The 14,498-nt window shown below is 43.8% G+C and overlaps 1 protein-coding gene across 1 annotated transcript in view; it reads right to left on the minus strand.

Moving 5' to 3' along the window:
* The window catches only part of fam214a (family with sequence similarity 214 member A), a 32,268-nt gene that overhangs the window by 2,427 nt on the left and 15,343 nt on the right, over nucleotides 1-14,498 (minus strand). Inside the window, exons 2-8 of the mRNA XM_035181913.2 lie at nucleotides 8,426-8,610; nucleotides 7,299-7,495; nucleotides 5,934-6,059; nucleotides 3,816-5,667; nucleotides 3,026-3,151; nucleotides 2,173-2,261; nucleotides 1,173-1,269 (exon numbers count right to left, since the gene is read on the minus strand). Coding sequence (XP_035037804.1) covers nucleotides 1,173-1,269; nucleotides 2,173-2,261; nucleotides 3,026-3,151; nucleotides 3,816-5,667; nucleotides 5,934-6,059; nucleotides 7,299-7,495; nucleotides 8,426-8,610 — 2,672 coding nt within the window. The remainder of the gene's footprint in view (nucleotides 1-1,172; nucleotides 1,270-2,172; nucleotides 2,262-3,025; nucleotides 3,152-3,815; nucleotides 5,668-5,933; nucleotides 6,060-7,298; nucleotides 7,496-8,425; nucleotides 8,611-14,498) is intronic.

The raw sequence follows: 14,498 nt of genomic DNA on the forward strand, positions 1-14,498 counted from the left end.
AATTGCATTTAGCATGATTGTGTCTGCATGATTAATGCGGGACGAATGAATGAAATCTAATCTTATCTTATCTTACACTGAAGTCCAGACATTTTCCTGAAATAATCAGAGGGGCTATATGTGAGATCAAAATGTCTGAGGCAGTTGCTCCAGACATTTTCTGGAACTTTTCCTGCCAGACCCCTAGTAAAATGTCAGTAAAATATCTGAGTCAGCCCTTGTGAGAAAACAGCGGGATGAATTTAACCCGGGACAAACGTGATCACTAGAAGTTTCCACAGTAGAATTTAGTCGGGAGGAGGCTGCACAAGATTTGAAGGAGCCGCCTCGCAATTCTCTGTTCTCTCTCTATTCTCTTCTTCCGACAATGATTTCCATCAATGATCTGAATATCTTTAATTTATTATCATCTAGGGCAGCAGGGCTCCATCTGATTGGCCAAATATATTGACATGCAGAGCGTGAATGAGTGGCACACGGAACACCGTTTATCGCAGCTCAAGCTGTCTTTTGAGATGCGTATATCGCGCATGTTGATATTGCGCCCTAGCAGAAACTCAATTGTTTATGAAGTGAGCAAAGTTACTGGATAATAAAGAAAACACAAACATAGGTTACAAGCAAAAGGTACAATGAGACTGGATAGACCACGTTTTGTTTTTTACCTTTGACAAGCATTAACCTGGAAACCAGTGCAAGGCAGGGTTTGATAGGATGACTGACAGAGGAGTCCTGCTAAAGCATGTTTGTTGCTGATGTGGACAGGTCTGGTGAATCCACTCTTACATCTGCATTAACACACTGTATTTAACAAATTCTAAAAATAAAAACAGCGACCCTCACAACAACACCTCAGACCTATGAATGCTGCATCATCGCAGCTCTTCTCTTCACACTGTGGTCTGTTTACATTTTTCTGTCACTCTGCTTTCATTGCTCTAATCGGTTGCAGGTTTATCCAAACGTGTCCAGAAGTGCTGTGGTCTGACATTTCATAACGCCCCTTGGAAATCGAAAAGTTTTTCATTTGTAAATGCAAATTGGCGTGGCGATGCCCGACTAGAGAAGCGCAGCAGCCAAATTGATTTCCTTTGTGACCATCCTGTTGAATTTGACTAAAAGTGAGCTATTATGGAAAAAGACACGAGTCTGAGTGTGTTTATGAATAATACCTCAAAGTTTCCCAGCAGACTGAGACTGGCAGGTGGAGCACTGGCACTGAACAGGTCCTGTGACTCATCCGTGTACCCCTCTCTCTTCAGACACACCCTGAAGGGACAAAAAAACATACTTGATCGACTTGTTTTCAAAGTGTGCAAGAGACTATTAAGAAGCTTCAATTAAAAAATATTATGATCTTAGAATGAAGTTTATTTATTTGTAAACAAAAGCGATATCAACCATCTCAAAAGGTTTGTTATTCTGATGTCTTATTTCAGTGGAGGACAAGGCATTCAATTGTAATGTATGTCTTACTGTATTACAGTATTTTATATTCAAGCAAATATTTTAGAAGAAAAAAAACGAATTTGTTCTCATGGCTGAAATGAACAGTTCAACCCTGAACAACAAACTCTCGGAACATCTGCTTCATCCAAAGTAGCACTGAGCTGCCACCCACATCTGCTGTGTGTAGGCAGCCCCGTGAAGCTCTGTGTATATAAGGCCAGTTCAGTTCTGTCTGCCATTTTGAGCTGAATGCGAGATTCTAGATTCAGTCACAGTACAGCAGAGGTTCAGCAGGTGGCAGTGTGACAGGAATCATCAGCAGAACAGAAGTGACCTAAACTTACCACTGAGAACAGCTCTCCTATTGTCTGATCTTTCAACACAAACACACTACTACTACTAATATATAATATAGTTGCTCATCTCTACTGTAGATCTTTTATAATACCGTAAATTAAATAAGGAAAAATTCACAATAACCTTAAAACAATAATCTTTAAACACAAAAAAAAAGAGTTTTCCTTGCTTCCAGATACACTAAGTAAAAGTGAGAAAAACAAGTAAACAGTATGATTAACTTGATCCGGATGGTCCTCTGATCATCATGTGATGTGGGAGGTAAAATAAATCTGTCCATTAACAGTGATTGAAACTTCGTTAAGCCTGTGAAATGTCCCTGACTTTATCTTTGTGGACAAACTGAGCTGCAGTGACGGTGTTTACCTTTTCCCAGAGGCCCACGGCAAACCCTTACAGCCAGCCAGAGAGGTGTCCAGGTCAAAATAGCCTGTTTGAGTTTTCCTCTGGGGAACCTGCAGCAGACAGACACAAGAGATGCAGTCACATGATCCCACGTTCACGCTTTTCTGTGAATGTGTATTCTTTTGTAAAAATAAATACATTTTTAAATATTATAATATTAAATTTTTTTTAAATAAATTTAAAAAAAATTACAGGAGAGAAGTTTAAAAACAGAAGCTGTGCGAGTTGACTTCAAACATTACATTTTTGAATCTCTATTTAATTCAAACCATTAATGTTTGACTACATGTATATCTTGTTGTGTTTTGGTGAGATTGTGTGAGACCAAGAGTTCACATGAGTGTGTGTGAGCACACTTTATTGTTTATATGTGGAAGTAAGATCGATCACCGGACAGGAAACTGACATGTTCACGGAGTATTTTAATCTTGCAAAGTCAGTAACAATTTTGTTTGTCTGATGAGGCACAGATGACTCACGTGCCTCACACGTCTGAGTGTGTTTATGTGTGTACATTAACCTCATCTCATGTCTTTGTAGCCCAGCTGCAATAAAAGTCGCTGCCAAATATTTCAGGCGTTTTATGACAAACATTCACAGGCCCAGTTCTAAACTAATAAAAGGAGAGAGAGTAATGCTTCAGATGGAAAACAGTATAGGGTAGTGAGTGTGGTGTTATGACAAACACAACTACTACTACTCATAGCTAAGCCAGTATGTGTGTGAATGTGTCTGTAAAACTGTGCGTGAAAGTGTCATTTGCAAAGAAGGATTTGCTATCTGTGTGTGTGTGTGTCGTGTGCGTGTGTCTTACAGGGCTTGAGAGTAGCGGCAGCCCGGTGCAGGGGTGGAAGGCCTTGGTTGCTGTGGCGTCTAATGAGTGGCGATTCTGTTTCTTCCAGCTGTTGCAGGGACGCAGAGGGGAGGGGCTGTGAGCGCGCTGCAGAGATAGAGATAGATTATTTCCAAGCGCACAAGGACGCTTGTTTTGCGTGAATTTTGTGCACTGCGGGAACACGGTGAAAATTTAATGTAAATCAATTTAAAGTTGTAAAAGGTTCCTTTGGCAGTAGGGGGTGCTATCACTATTACTGCATACAGACTAATAGATCTGTTCAGGCCAAAAACACTGTTTCTCTTCAGATTGTATACATCTTTCACCTTTGCAGCAGTCTAGACATCAAAGGAATCTATGACCACTGACATTGTGACATTTAAACAAACTGACAACACTTTGCTTAATGAATACCTTGAAGTATTCTTTTGTATAAAGCCTGTGTGGAGTTACATAGTAAGTCTTTGTGTCTTACTGACTTACTGTGACTTACAAGTGTTATTCTTTCAGCTTTACATATTCAGAGAAATCCAAAATGGCTGACTTCCTGTTGCGTTAATCAATTGGTGGTGGGACTTTTTTCTGTCCAGTCATGATACACGTGTGTACCGAATTTCTAAAGATCGGTTAAACCAGATGGAATTGCTACATTTTAGGGGGCGCTGTTGAGCCATTTTGCCATGCCCATTTCGAATTTCTCCAGAATCAACATTTTCATCAGGCCTGATGCGCCCGCGAAGTTTTCGAGTGTGTTCAAGCCGTCCCTTACCAGTACAGTCGTAGGGAGAGTCATGTCAGGTCTGGAGGTGCTGGAGCATCCAGACTCTGTGGGTGCCTGGTTCTCATCCTGGAGGGCAGATGCCTGAGCTTTTACACAGTTCTGCATCTGCATCTGGGACTGAGGCTTGCTGTGGTTGTGGTTTATGTTACAGTTCGTGGCTTCGCTTGAATCATTACAAGTCCAACTGAAAAACTGGGCATTCCTTGGGCATTTCTCGAGGACGGGGGAGGCAGGGGGGGTTTCATGGCTGCTTGGTGTCCTGACTCTGAGCTTGTCCTGTGGGGTTTGTAAACGCTGACCAGCCTGGGTGTGGGACTGGCCTTTTAATGAGGATTCTTCAAGTGTAGAGCGAGCACCATTTTGGGCCCGGGGAGAATGGCATTCGGCCCCCAGATCCACCTGGGGCTTGTCTGTGCAAACGGGTGCATGTGTGGCAGCGGTGTGCGTGCTGCCCCTGTGAGGTTCGTGGCTGGGTATGTGGCCGTTGGTGTAGCCGTTGGTGGCAGTGTGTGAGGCTTGTGGGATGTGTGTGACGTGTGAGTATGTGCGGACTGTGTGTGTGACTGTAGTCGTGTGCGTATGGTGCAGAGGGCTGTTGCTCCTGCTGTGCCTGGGGGACAGAGAGGGGACAGACAGTCTCTCCTGGATGAGTCTGGTGATGTCTTGTACTGCCTGGGCGATGAGGGAGCTCTCCCTCTCCCTCTGCCCGTCTCTCTCCTTCTCCTTGTCTCTCTCTCTCTCTCCATTCCTCTCCTCCTCTCTGTCTCTTGTCTCAGACATTTTTAGCTTCCTGCAGGCCGCAGGTTTGGGGGAGGTGCTCTCTCGTTTACTGAAAGAAGCGTCAGTCACGGGTGTGTTGAAGGAGCTGGGCCACACGCGTCCCACAGGTTCATATAGCGGTACCTCAGGCTCTTTGGTCTTACTGGCAGTTATGTCGTCATGGTTACTACCCCACATGGCTTTGGGAGGGTTATCAGAAGCAAAAAGGCCAGGAGGGAGCGGCGGAGCTGTAGGGTCGCAGAAGTTGAGCCTCTGTGCAATGCGGGCAATAACTTCCTGTCTCTCCTGCAGCAGGGAGCCAATCAGGGGATTTGTTTCAGTTGCAGAGGGCCTTGGGGAGGGGCAGCGAGGTGGCTCCGCCATGGAAAAACTCTTAAAAGCTCTCAGTGGGTCAGGGAGGATCCCCTTTGAAATATCACTGCTGTTGGTACCAGACCCATAGTCCTCTACCTGTGTGGAGTCCGACGAGCCATTGAGGGCCGAGTACAGCCACTTTCCTGCTTTACTTGTGGGAAGTGGAGATGGGGAGTGGGAGCGGGGAGGCGTGGCAGAATGGGAGGATCTTTGGAACAGTGGCGAGCCCTGACGGTGGGGGACACTGGCCTGCGGAAGCTCTCCGTTCTGATACAGGTGGTTTTCGCCAGGCTCCTTGCTCTTCTGGCTGTAAGGAGGCGGCACCGCAGTGTGAGGAAGGCTGTTAATGGGGATGTTGTTGATGGGAAGATTAGGAATGGGTAATCCATTGAGAAGAAGACCAGAGCTTTTGCTGAACATGTTAGGGTTGTGAAGGAGGTTTTCTTTGCTGTGGTCCTGGCTCTTCTTTTGGGGTGGCGCGCCACCAAGGCTGTTGAGATTCGGGCTGCGGCTGGGGGTTTTGCTGTAAAGGGGAGGCAGACCAGTGTGGATGCTGCAGGCTAGGGTGGGGTAGGTCGGTTGTCGGGGGAGCGACTGCACACGGACCTGCAGTGCAACGCTCTGGGACACATCTGGGACGGGGAAAATGTGCTCTGAGGGTGGCTGGGAGAACTGCCACACCAGCTCCTCATCAGCAGCACTGATCCTGTTTAAACAGAGAGGAGTTGAATAAACAGGCCATTGTTAACTCTGACATCTTTAAATATCTCAGTATTATCAGAGCCTCCAGAGATTCTGTTTCACTTCCCGTAATTCAGTTTTTAAAACATCAGACTGCACACAGATTTACACCTATCTTTAAACTAGAAAACACATAGCTACAGTTTCCTGTCGCTTTAATAATCTGCTCCAACAGCCTGAGTGGAAAACCTTCAGCCCACCAGTGTCATGGGTGTGAGTGTTATATCTGACCTGTACAGGATGTTCCTGGGGACAATGCCATGGGAGGCACTGAGCCAGGCGCTGAGCTGGGAGAAGAAGACATAGGAGCGAACGGCCAACAGCAGGGTCTTCTCCTCAATGAAGCGATCGCCGCTTCTGTGAAAACAAAGTTAAAAGAGGTGGAATTGTGCCAGTATGTCAGGTTAATGAGAACACAGTTCAGCGATATACGAGTGTGTGTTTTTGTCAGACACAGTGTTCCCTGTTCCAACACATGTGAGTTGGAAAGTGGGCCAATCTGTCAGGCTAATCAACCCTCTGAGTGCCAAACCAATTTTCTATTCTTTTATCAGTTTTATTTAGCTTTGAACGTATTCACTTTTATGCACTTCTCTGGATCTGGTGCAAGATAAAAATTTATACGATGTAGTTTTACACATTTGAGGTGTCAATAATCATAGAAAAACACAGAAATTTGAAAGTATTTAACACACAAAGATGTCTGGATTTTACAACTCCACCATACAGTATATACTTATATGCTCTGGGCTATTTGTTTTCTTTGAATACAGCTGCTTAGCTGTTGACGCCCACCTCAATTCCATGTGGAATAGATGTGCTGGTGAAACCTGCAAAAGCTGGTGCATGTGCTGACTTGAACATACTATCATTAATTTTAACAGTTTTTTACTCAGCGTTGACCCAGATGTGATATATGCGTTTCTTCTTCTGTTTAAATACTTATTACCTCCCACCTCTTATCTCTTTAGATTTTTTTTGCGATAAGTTTCTATGATACTACTAGGGAATCTCTTCTGTAGGAGTAAAGCTGTGAAACTTCATGTTCAGAAAAGTCAGTACAGTACAGTTTGTGCACTTGTGTGTATGTGCTTTAGGCTACATAATAAAAGACAAAATTACCATTATCTAGAGTGCTTGTCCTCCAAATCAAAAATAATCGTGTCCATACTAACAAGCCAGAAAACATATCACATGATGATTCATATACACTGGGCACACAGCCACAGTAGCATTATAAAATGCAGAGTTTAACTAAATTGAAGAAGTGCGAGCAAATACAACAAGGTCAGCAATGCTTGTAATTTGTTAGTTGAGGCTGATGATGTTTATTTGCTGCTGGAAAAACAGTCACGTGATAGAAGGGCAACAAATCAGGGAAGAGACACACTGTGACTGATAAGACCCGATCAAGGGGTGAATGTGGGTGTCAGCGGCATTGCTTCGAAAGGTTTTCGTATTGACACGTCCAGACTAAAATGCAGCCCCAATTTCAAACTAAAACGTGGGCCAGTACCGGTTGATGCCAGGAGTACATGTGAGTAAAAGTGATGCGCTTTAAAGAATGAAAGGGTATTTGTGTGGATCAAGGCTTACTGTCTTGGAACCGGCTGCAGGGTCCATCTCTCCAGCAGCAGAGCATCCTGTTTGATGACTGGGTCACTGATGGGGTCACTCGGGGGGCACTCGTCGCCATAGCAACAGTCTGGCAGAAGCATGACCTCGATCATAATGGGGATGCTGTTCTTCCAAAGCAGGATCACCTCTGAACGGGTTCGCCTCGCCTGCCGACACTGGTCACACACGCAGCCACGGACAAAGGTGGAGGGTTAGTGTTCTTTCATGAATGTCAACACAATGACCTTAAACATTTAGGGCCAAAGCAGATGGGACTCCAAGGAGCGTCACTTAGAGCTGAAGGTCTCGGAGTTTATTTAGTCGCATCTCAATGCAATAATAAAAATCTTTTAGCCTTTTTTGTGTGTAATGTGCACAAAGTCTGATGACACATGACGCACACAGCAGCAAAACAACATGTGTTTTTATGAGGTGAAATTGAAAGTGTCAGCCATCCATCATATTCTCATTAATGCAAAAAAACTCATGCTGCATATGGAGGCTTGTTATTTTTGCTTGATGCTGGACAATATTTGTGTAAGTGCAGTAACTGAACACTGTTGATGATAAAATAGAACACAATTTGAAATGGTGATACTAGGGAATTCTACTGTAGTTTAACTTGAAACTGGTAACAATTGAATCACTACAATGAATTAAAATAATGCAACAGCCCTATAATTTGTCCCCCTGTCGGTCAAAGCGCTAAACAATGAGTCAGAGGGTTAGGCAGAGGCAAATCTGTGTAAAGCTGATAATTGCTAAATGCTTTTGACTGTACACTCGTGCTGCTGAGGCCAGCTACTCCGACTGCAATATTATTTACAATAACAGAATGTGTGATATGTGTGTGTATAAGTGACAGCCAGTATGTATGTATGCAAGTATATGTCCAAGACCAATTTGTTTCAGGACAATTCTGTTTATCTCATCTTATCTCATTATTAAGAATACATCAAATCTGCATTCTGTTTGGCCTTACTTCACGCTCATGACTTGAATGAAGCAACAACAACCTCTAGTAAAACGAGAAGAGACTGGCCTGTGTTTACACTAACAACAAAGAAAAGAGACTGTGTCCACAGATGTGTGTTCACGTGTGCTACCTGAGGCAGTTTGTCGCTGCATTCGTGCTTGTGAAGGGGCGGCATGGCCGACTGGGCTGGCGGACAGTGCAGCCCCTCGGTCCTGCCCTTCACAGAATACTCTGGTGTCCTTCCCTCGGTGATGAGCAAGGTCAGGAACACCAGGAACTCCTCCGCATCATACTCAAAAAACTCCTCCGTTGCATCTAGAAGAGGCAGAGGGGCAGAAGGTCAGCGTGTTGTTTCACTTCACGCCTCAACAGAAAACAAGGAACCAAGTGGAAAAAAAGTAGCAGTGAAACTACTCATTTTATTCTCTTGTGCGTGACTAATGCTCGGGCAACAGAAGTGCTTTACACAGAAAACTGCACTGCCATGATCATCACATGAGAGTGTTTACATTTTTGTTCAAGTGGATGTGGCTGTTCAGCTCAGACTAGAAAAGCTTGTTTAGAGAAGGGGTGGTGAGGACGACAGCAGATGACACAAGAGGTTGCTTCAAAGGAATATATTTATATCTTCCATGTCAGCCGAATTTACATACATCATTAATTCACACTCACCGACAAAACATTTACAGATAGAAATGAACACGAGGACAACACGGGACAAAAATAATAAGCTGCTCCACCCGAGGTTTGCTATAGGGTGGGGCTGGACAGGAAAGGCAGGACGGAGTAGGGCTGAATCAACCTTTCAGTGGCGCAAATAGAAGCTGTTAAATGAACAGTGGAAAGACTACAGAGAAGGAACCATTCATGCTGGGACACTCATTCTCAAGAGCTAAATAATGTTGTTTATTGTTTATAAGGGGTAACAATGTTGTGTTTTAGGTCACCAGTAAAAGTGTAGGTGTGGCTTTGGCTTCTGCCACGACAACGTTAACAAAACCCTGCTCGGTTTGTGTTAGAATTGACGCAGGGTATTTTTAGCAGACGGTTGAAGAGCTTGTCTTGGCTCTCTAGTCCCTGTACTCCTCCAGAGAACGCTCCCAGAATCCCGCAGGAGGCAGCTGATACGCAGCAGCACAGAGAATCGCAGCTTTTCTTTCTTCACGGCTCACAAGCAAACAAATGGACATCCAAGAAAAAGCAGCCTGCTCGACAATCTCGAGCCTTCCTCCTGCCTTCATTTAATTGGAGTCAAACAAATATTGGGTCACCAAAAAGTACATTCATCAAAAGTACATATATTTTTATGTTTTGCAAATTTTTCAGGAGGTCAGGTCCTCATTAGGACAGAGGTACAGGAGCTGACACACACCCCGTCCTCCCCCCTCCGTCAGTGCGGGGCTGGCGAGAACAGAGCCCTCTCAGCTGGCTCTGCAGAAGTGTGAGCTGCAAGCTGTTGCTGTGTGTGTGTCTGTGTACATATTGCAGCCAGCTAGCCAGCCAGTCACGCACATTCCTCGCAGGGAACTCCTCCCACATGCCTTTGAGATGCTTCTGCACGTGGAGAGAGGCGCACTCCAACACAAAACATGACGGAGGAGGGAGAGGTGGAAGGGGGGGCCTTTAGCCAGCTGTAGGCTGAATAAGTGCAGGCTGAAAGAGATGGAAAGGGAGGCTATATTCAGGGACAATCTCCTTTTTCTTTATGGGCTCCGATTGGAAAGGTTCCAACATAAGGGAGAAAGAGACCAACTGCAAGGCAGTGAAAGATAGAAAGCGGCAGGAGAGAGGGAGTAATATACGACAAAGATCAAGATTCAAGGTCCCAGGGTTTATCGACCGAGACTTTACATCATGGTTGGCTTGAATGTAGTGGATAAACAGTCGTGGGCTGGGTTTAAGGTATAAACCCGGGTCTGTGCTGGGGAAGGACAGTGCCGTGAGGGGATCTGCACTAAAGCTATGCTCTGTGAAGGAGGAGAGGAGAAAAAGGAGAAGAAAGCATGGATAGATAAAGCGGGGAGATAAAAGAGTGATTAATGGAGCAGAGGAAAACAGCCACTGAGAAATGGTGGGCTCCCCATGACCCCCGCTCACACACACACAGAGCCCCAAATTATGTGTGCACAGTGGGTGTCAGATTGCTGCTTTCTAGGAAAGTCAAACCCATGAACACATACGCTCATAAACGCCCTTAAAACACACATGACAAAAACACACATGAATACAAACAAAAACAGACAGAGTGATGAACAAACTCACCATCACTTAAACCAAATTTGAACATACAAATAATACACACAACCCCTTGTACACGAACGCACACACACATGTGCAGTGCAGGACAAAGGACTAATGATGAAGGCTTTGGTGAAGGGGCCCACACTGTGTACGCACACAGATGAGAGCTGTCATTCTTTAGAGCATCATGCCTGAATACAACATTCCTGTGACTGACACACACACACACACACACACACACACACACACACACACACACACACACACACACACACACACACACACACACACACACACACACACACACACACACACACACACACACACACACACACACACACACACACACACACACACACAGCCCCCAGTCATGTGTGCACAGTGGGTGTCAGATTGCTGCTTTCGAAGAAAACCAAACCCATGAACACATACGCTCACAAACGCCCCTTGAAACACACATGACAAAAACACACACGAATACCAACAAACACAGAGTGATAAACAAACTCACCATCACTTAAACATACAAAACACACACAAAACAGCTCATCATACACAAATGTACACGCATGTGCAGTGCAGGACAAAGGACTAAAGCTGGAGGCTTTGAAGGGGCCCACTCTGTGCACGCACACTGATGAGAGCTGTCATTCTTTAGAGCGTCATGCCTGAATAAATAATTCCTGTGAAACACACACACGCCCACCCACCACAGGAGGAAACCTTTGCAAAGAAATGACAGAAAAGAGCTTAATTTAACATGTAACTTAAAATTTAATTTTAAAATCAAGGGAGAAAAATACACGAGTCAATGTTTTAGCCTGATGCAGGAGGATTAAGTCATTGGATACACATTACATCTCTCTGTAATCCTGCCTTTGGTACAAACAGTTAATATCTACATTGTTTACCAGTCATTACAAGCAGGATTCAATACTTTCTCCTCCTCCTCCTCTTCCCACAACATCATCTTTCCTGCCCCTCCACCTCTTTAAAATGGGAAATCTGTCTCTCATCAATTCAAATTTGTACTTGTTAATTAATGTGCATTTCTTTCCTCACTCTCTCCATTTAGCAGTTTTTTTGTTTGTTTACTCTTTCTCCCCTGGTCCCCTTGCATTCATTTAGAGTCGTACCATAGCAACTACTCACACAGATTGAGAAATGCAAACATATCGATCAGGAAAGCGTAATCAGGTTTTCGGTCCCAAACAAAAATACATGACACATAACAGAACAGTGAACTTTCTCTTTTTCCGTGTGCATGTGACCTCTCCTCTATCTCCTGATAATGCGTGATGTGAATTATGTAACAGGTTGGATTTAGATTCAGGCGTCTTATTATTAGACAACCTGTGACCGCTTGCCACTGAGTGCAGCTGGAGTCCCGCCTACAGATCGGCTGGTTTGGCCTGCATGTGCACGCACATGCACCTCTCAGCTGTCTCCATGTCCTCGGGCCAACAGATCAGTATAAAGTCATGTGGGCTGGAAAAAGGCCTCCAGGACAACGGTGAGGGGTCAGGCGCCTTGACAGCCAACATGGTGTTAGACACTAGTGTGATTCATCATTACCTAAGACCTGTCAGAGAGGAGGGTGGTTTGTGTGGTTGGTGAGTATGTCGTGTGTGTTGTAGCTGGGATCAATATTTTCATTTTATATGCAGTAGTGTTAGACAGAAGGAGAGAGAAAGACAAAGTGAGTGACACGCACACGTTGATATAAACTGAACCATTAATCTGTGAACTGTGGTCACACAATCACTGTGGGGCTGTCCCTCTACAGCAAAAGCTGCTCACACACGAACTTTACACCCACAGCTAATTTGAATGCTGTGTAAGTACCCATATGGCAAAGACCACTCACATCCTCCTCTGCTCAGCCATTGCTGCACTCTCTGTGTTTCATTTGTTTATGACAAAAGTTTCATTCAAATGAAGCGAGGGCCCTGACAGTCTTTCCTCATCACTGATGCATCTGTGTTGTGAACTGGACGGAAAAAAACAAATAACAGGGGCAGATAACCGAAGAAATAAAAACCTTCATGTATCAACGTCTCAGTAGGGACACCGCACTGATGAGCTCATCGAAAAGCTGGGCTACCACTTATCAATGTCTGGAGTGTTACCCACTCGCAGAGAATCTGAAATAATACTGCAGGGTGGCAGCCGGGGAGGGATGAGACTTCAGAGGGAGAGAAACAGAAGGTCTAGGCAGATATTGGAAGAAACAGCTGAGTAGTCTAAAGGACAGACAGGAATCACATAAAGTATGTTAAAAAATACCAAAAAGGAAGTGAAATTCTAAGTGTATCCATCTCCAGTTAACTGCATGTCAAGTGAATTTCATGCAAATGTTTGAAACGTTGTGAATAAAGTGAATTAGGTGAAATTGGCATTAGCTGAGTTGTTGATAAAAATAAAGCTTTCTGCATGTCACCACATGCCCACAAGGAGAACATTAAATGGTAAGCTGTTGCAGTGCCTGTGATCAAAACTGACAAATTTTAACTTTGTCACTTCAAGGCTTTTCACCACTAGTGAATCGGATTGTGGTTGACAGATATTTTACACAGTATTTTAGAACGTATAAAGCCAACTTTGAATTGTTAAATGACAATACTGAACAAATACTGAACTTGGCTATGAGGCTTATCTTGGCACAACACATACTTTTCGCGATTCTGAGAAAATCTCAGGTGAAAAACGTTACATTGCAGCTATTCAGCTATTAACATGTCAATGGATCAACCAATGGCTCCTTAAGCATCTTGTTTTTCTCCTTCATGGTGTGTTTTCACTAAAACCCTGCGTACAGGTTGGCGCAAATTGCTGCAATGAAGACGTGCCATAGGTTGAGTGGCGTTTCATACATCTACCACCATCAGCTGTGTATCAAGCACCACTGGAGGTTTCTACATTCTATTTCCCCTGTTAAAATGTTTCTTATTTTGTTTTTCCTTACTCTTGTTAAAGGGCTAAAGGATGTCGCACCTTGTTAAAGCCCTATGAGACAAATTGTGATTTGTGAATATGGGCTATACAAATAAAATTTGATTGATTGATTGACTTACTAGCAGAGAGTGACAAAGTCAGCATAGGGAAGAGATTGTGGTGAAAGCATGGGTCAAATGCATGTCTTTTACCCTGAAGACCAGGGAGTCTTCGGGGTAAAGACTAATACTGACTTTAGGCTTAGTTGACTTATTATTTGTAGTTACAGATCATGATTTGGGTTAAAACAGATACTTTCACAATGTCTAAATTGAGACATTTGTCATTTACCCCAGGAGAAAACAGCATTGTTGGTTACAGACACCTGGGTGCAAATAGATTCGCATTTTTAAAAAACAAGCTACAAATCAAGTGAGTAAACAGAGAAGACAGGAAGACACAGAGAGGTAGATATAGAAGAATGAAGACAACGAGTTTACAGAGACATATCGAATATGCAAGGAAATTTGAATTCCACTGATCTGTTGTATAAAATGACTAATGTGTTAACTCTAATACAGCATTCAAATGAACTGAGATTATGAAAAAAAAAAAAACATTTTAAAGAATGCTATAAAGCTTATGTGACTGCTTTGTTCCAGTTTTAAAGCCCAGGCTGGTTATGAAACTAAATGAATAAATCCACCGTCCACAGCTCCTTGTTGAGGTTCTCCTGAGCACGACACTAAAGCCCAGACTGCTCCTGTGGGGGCAAGTCAATTTTCTCCAGACAAATAAAAAATAAATAAAAGAACAAAGGTCAGTGTAACTGCACCAATTTCTTAAAGAACATCAACACTGCAAGGACACTAGAGAATATTTCAGATTTCTGAGACTTGAAATGCTCTTTCAGGTCTCAAGTTAATATGATTTAATTTCTCTCAGACCTGCAGACTCTAGATAACCAGCCTGCTGGGAGCGCCAGTGTGTTAACGGCATTTCCAGGCAGCCTCTGTGCAGTAGTGGCA

The sequence above is a fragment of the Hippoglossus stenolepis genome, chromosome 1 (genome assembly GCF_022539355.2).
Source record: "Hippoglossus stenolepis isolate QCI-W04-F060 chromosome 1, HSTE1.2, whole genome shotgun sequence".
Lineage (NCBI taxonomy): Eukaryota > Metazoa > Chordata > Actinopteri > Pleuronectiformes > Pleuronectidae > Hippoglossus > Hippoglossus stenolepis.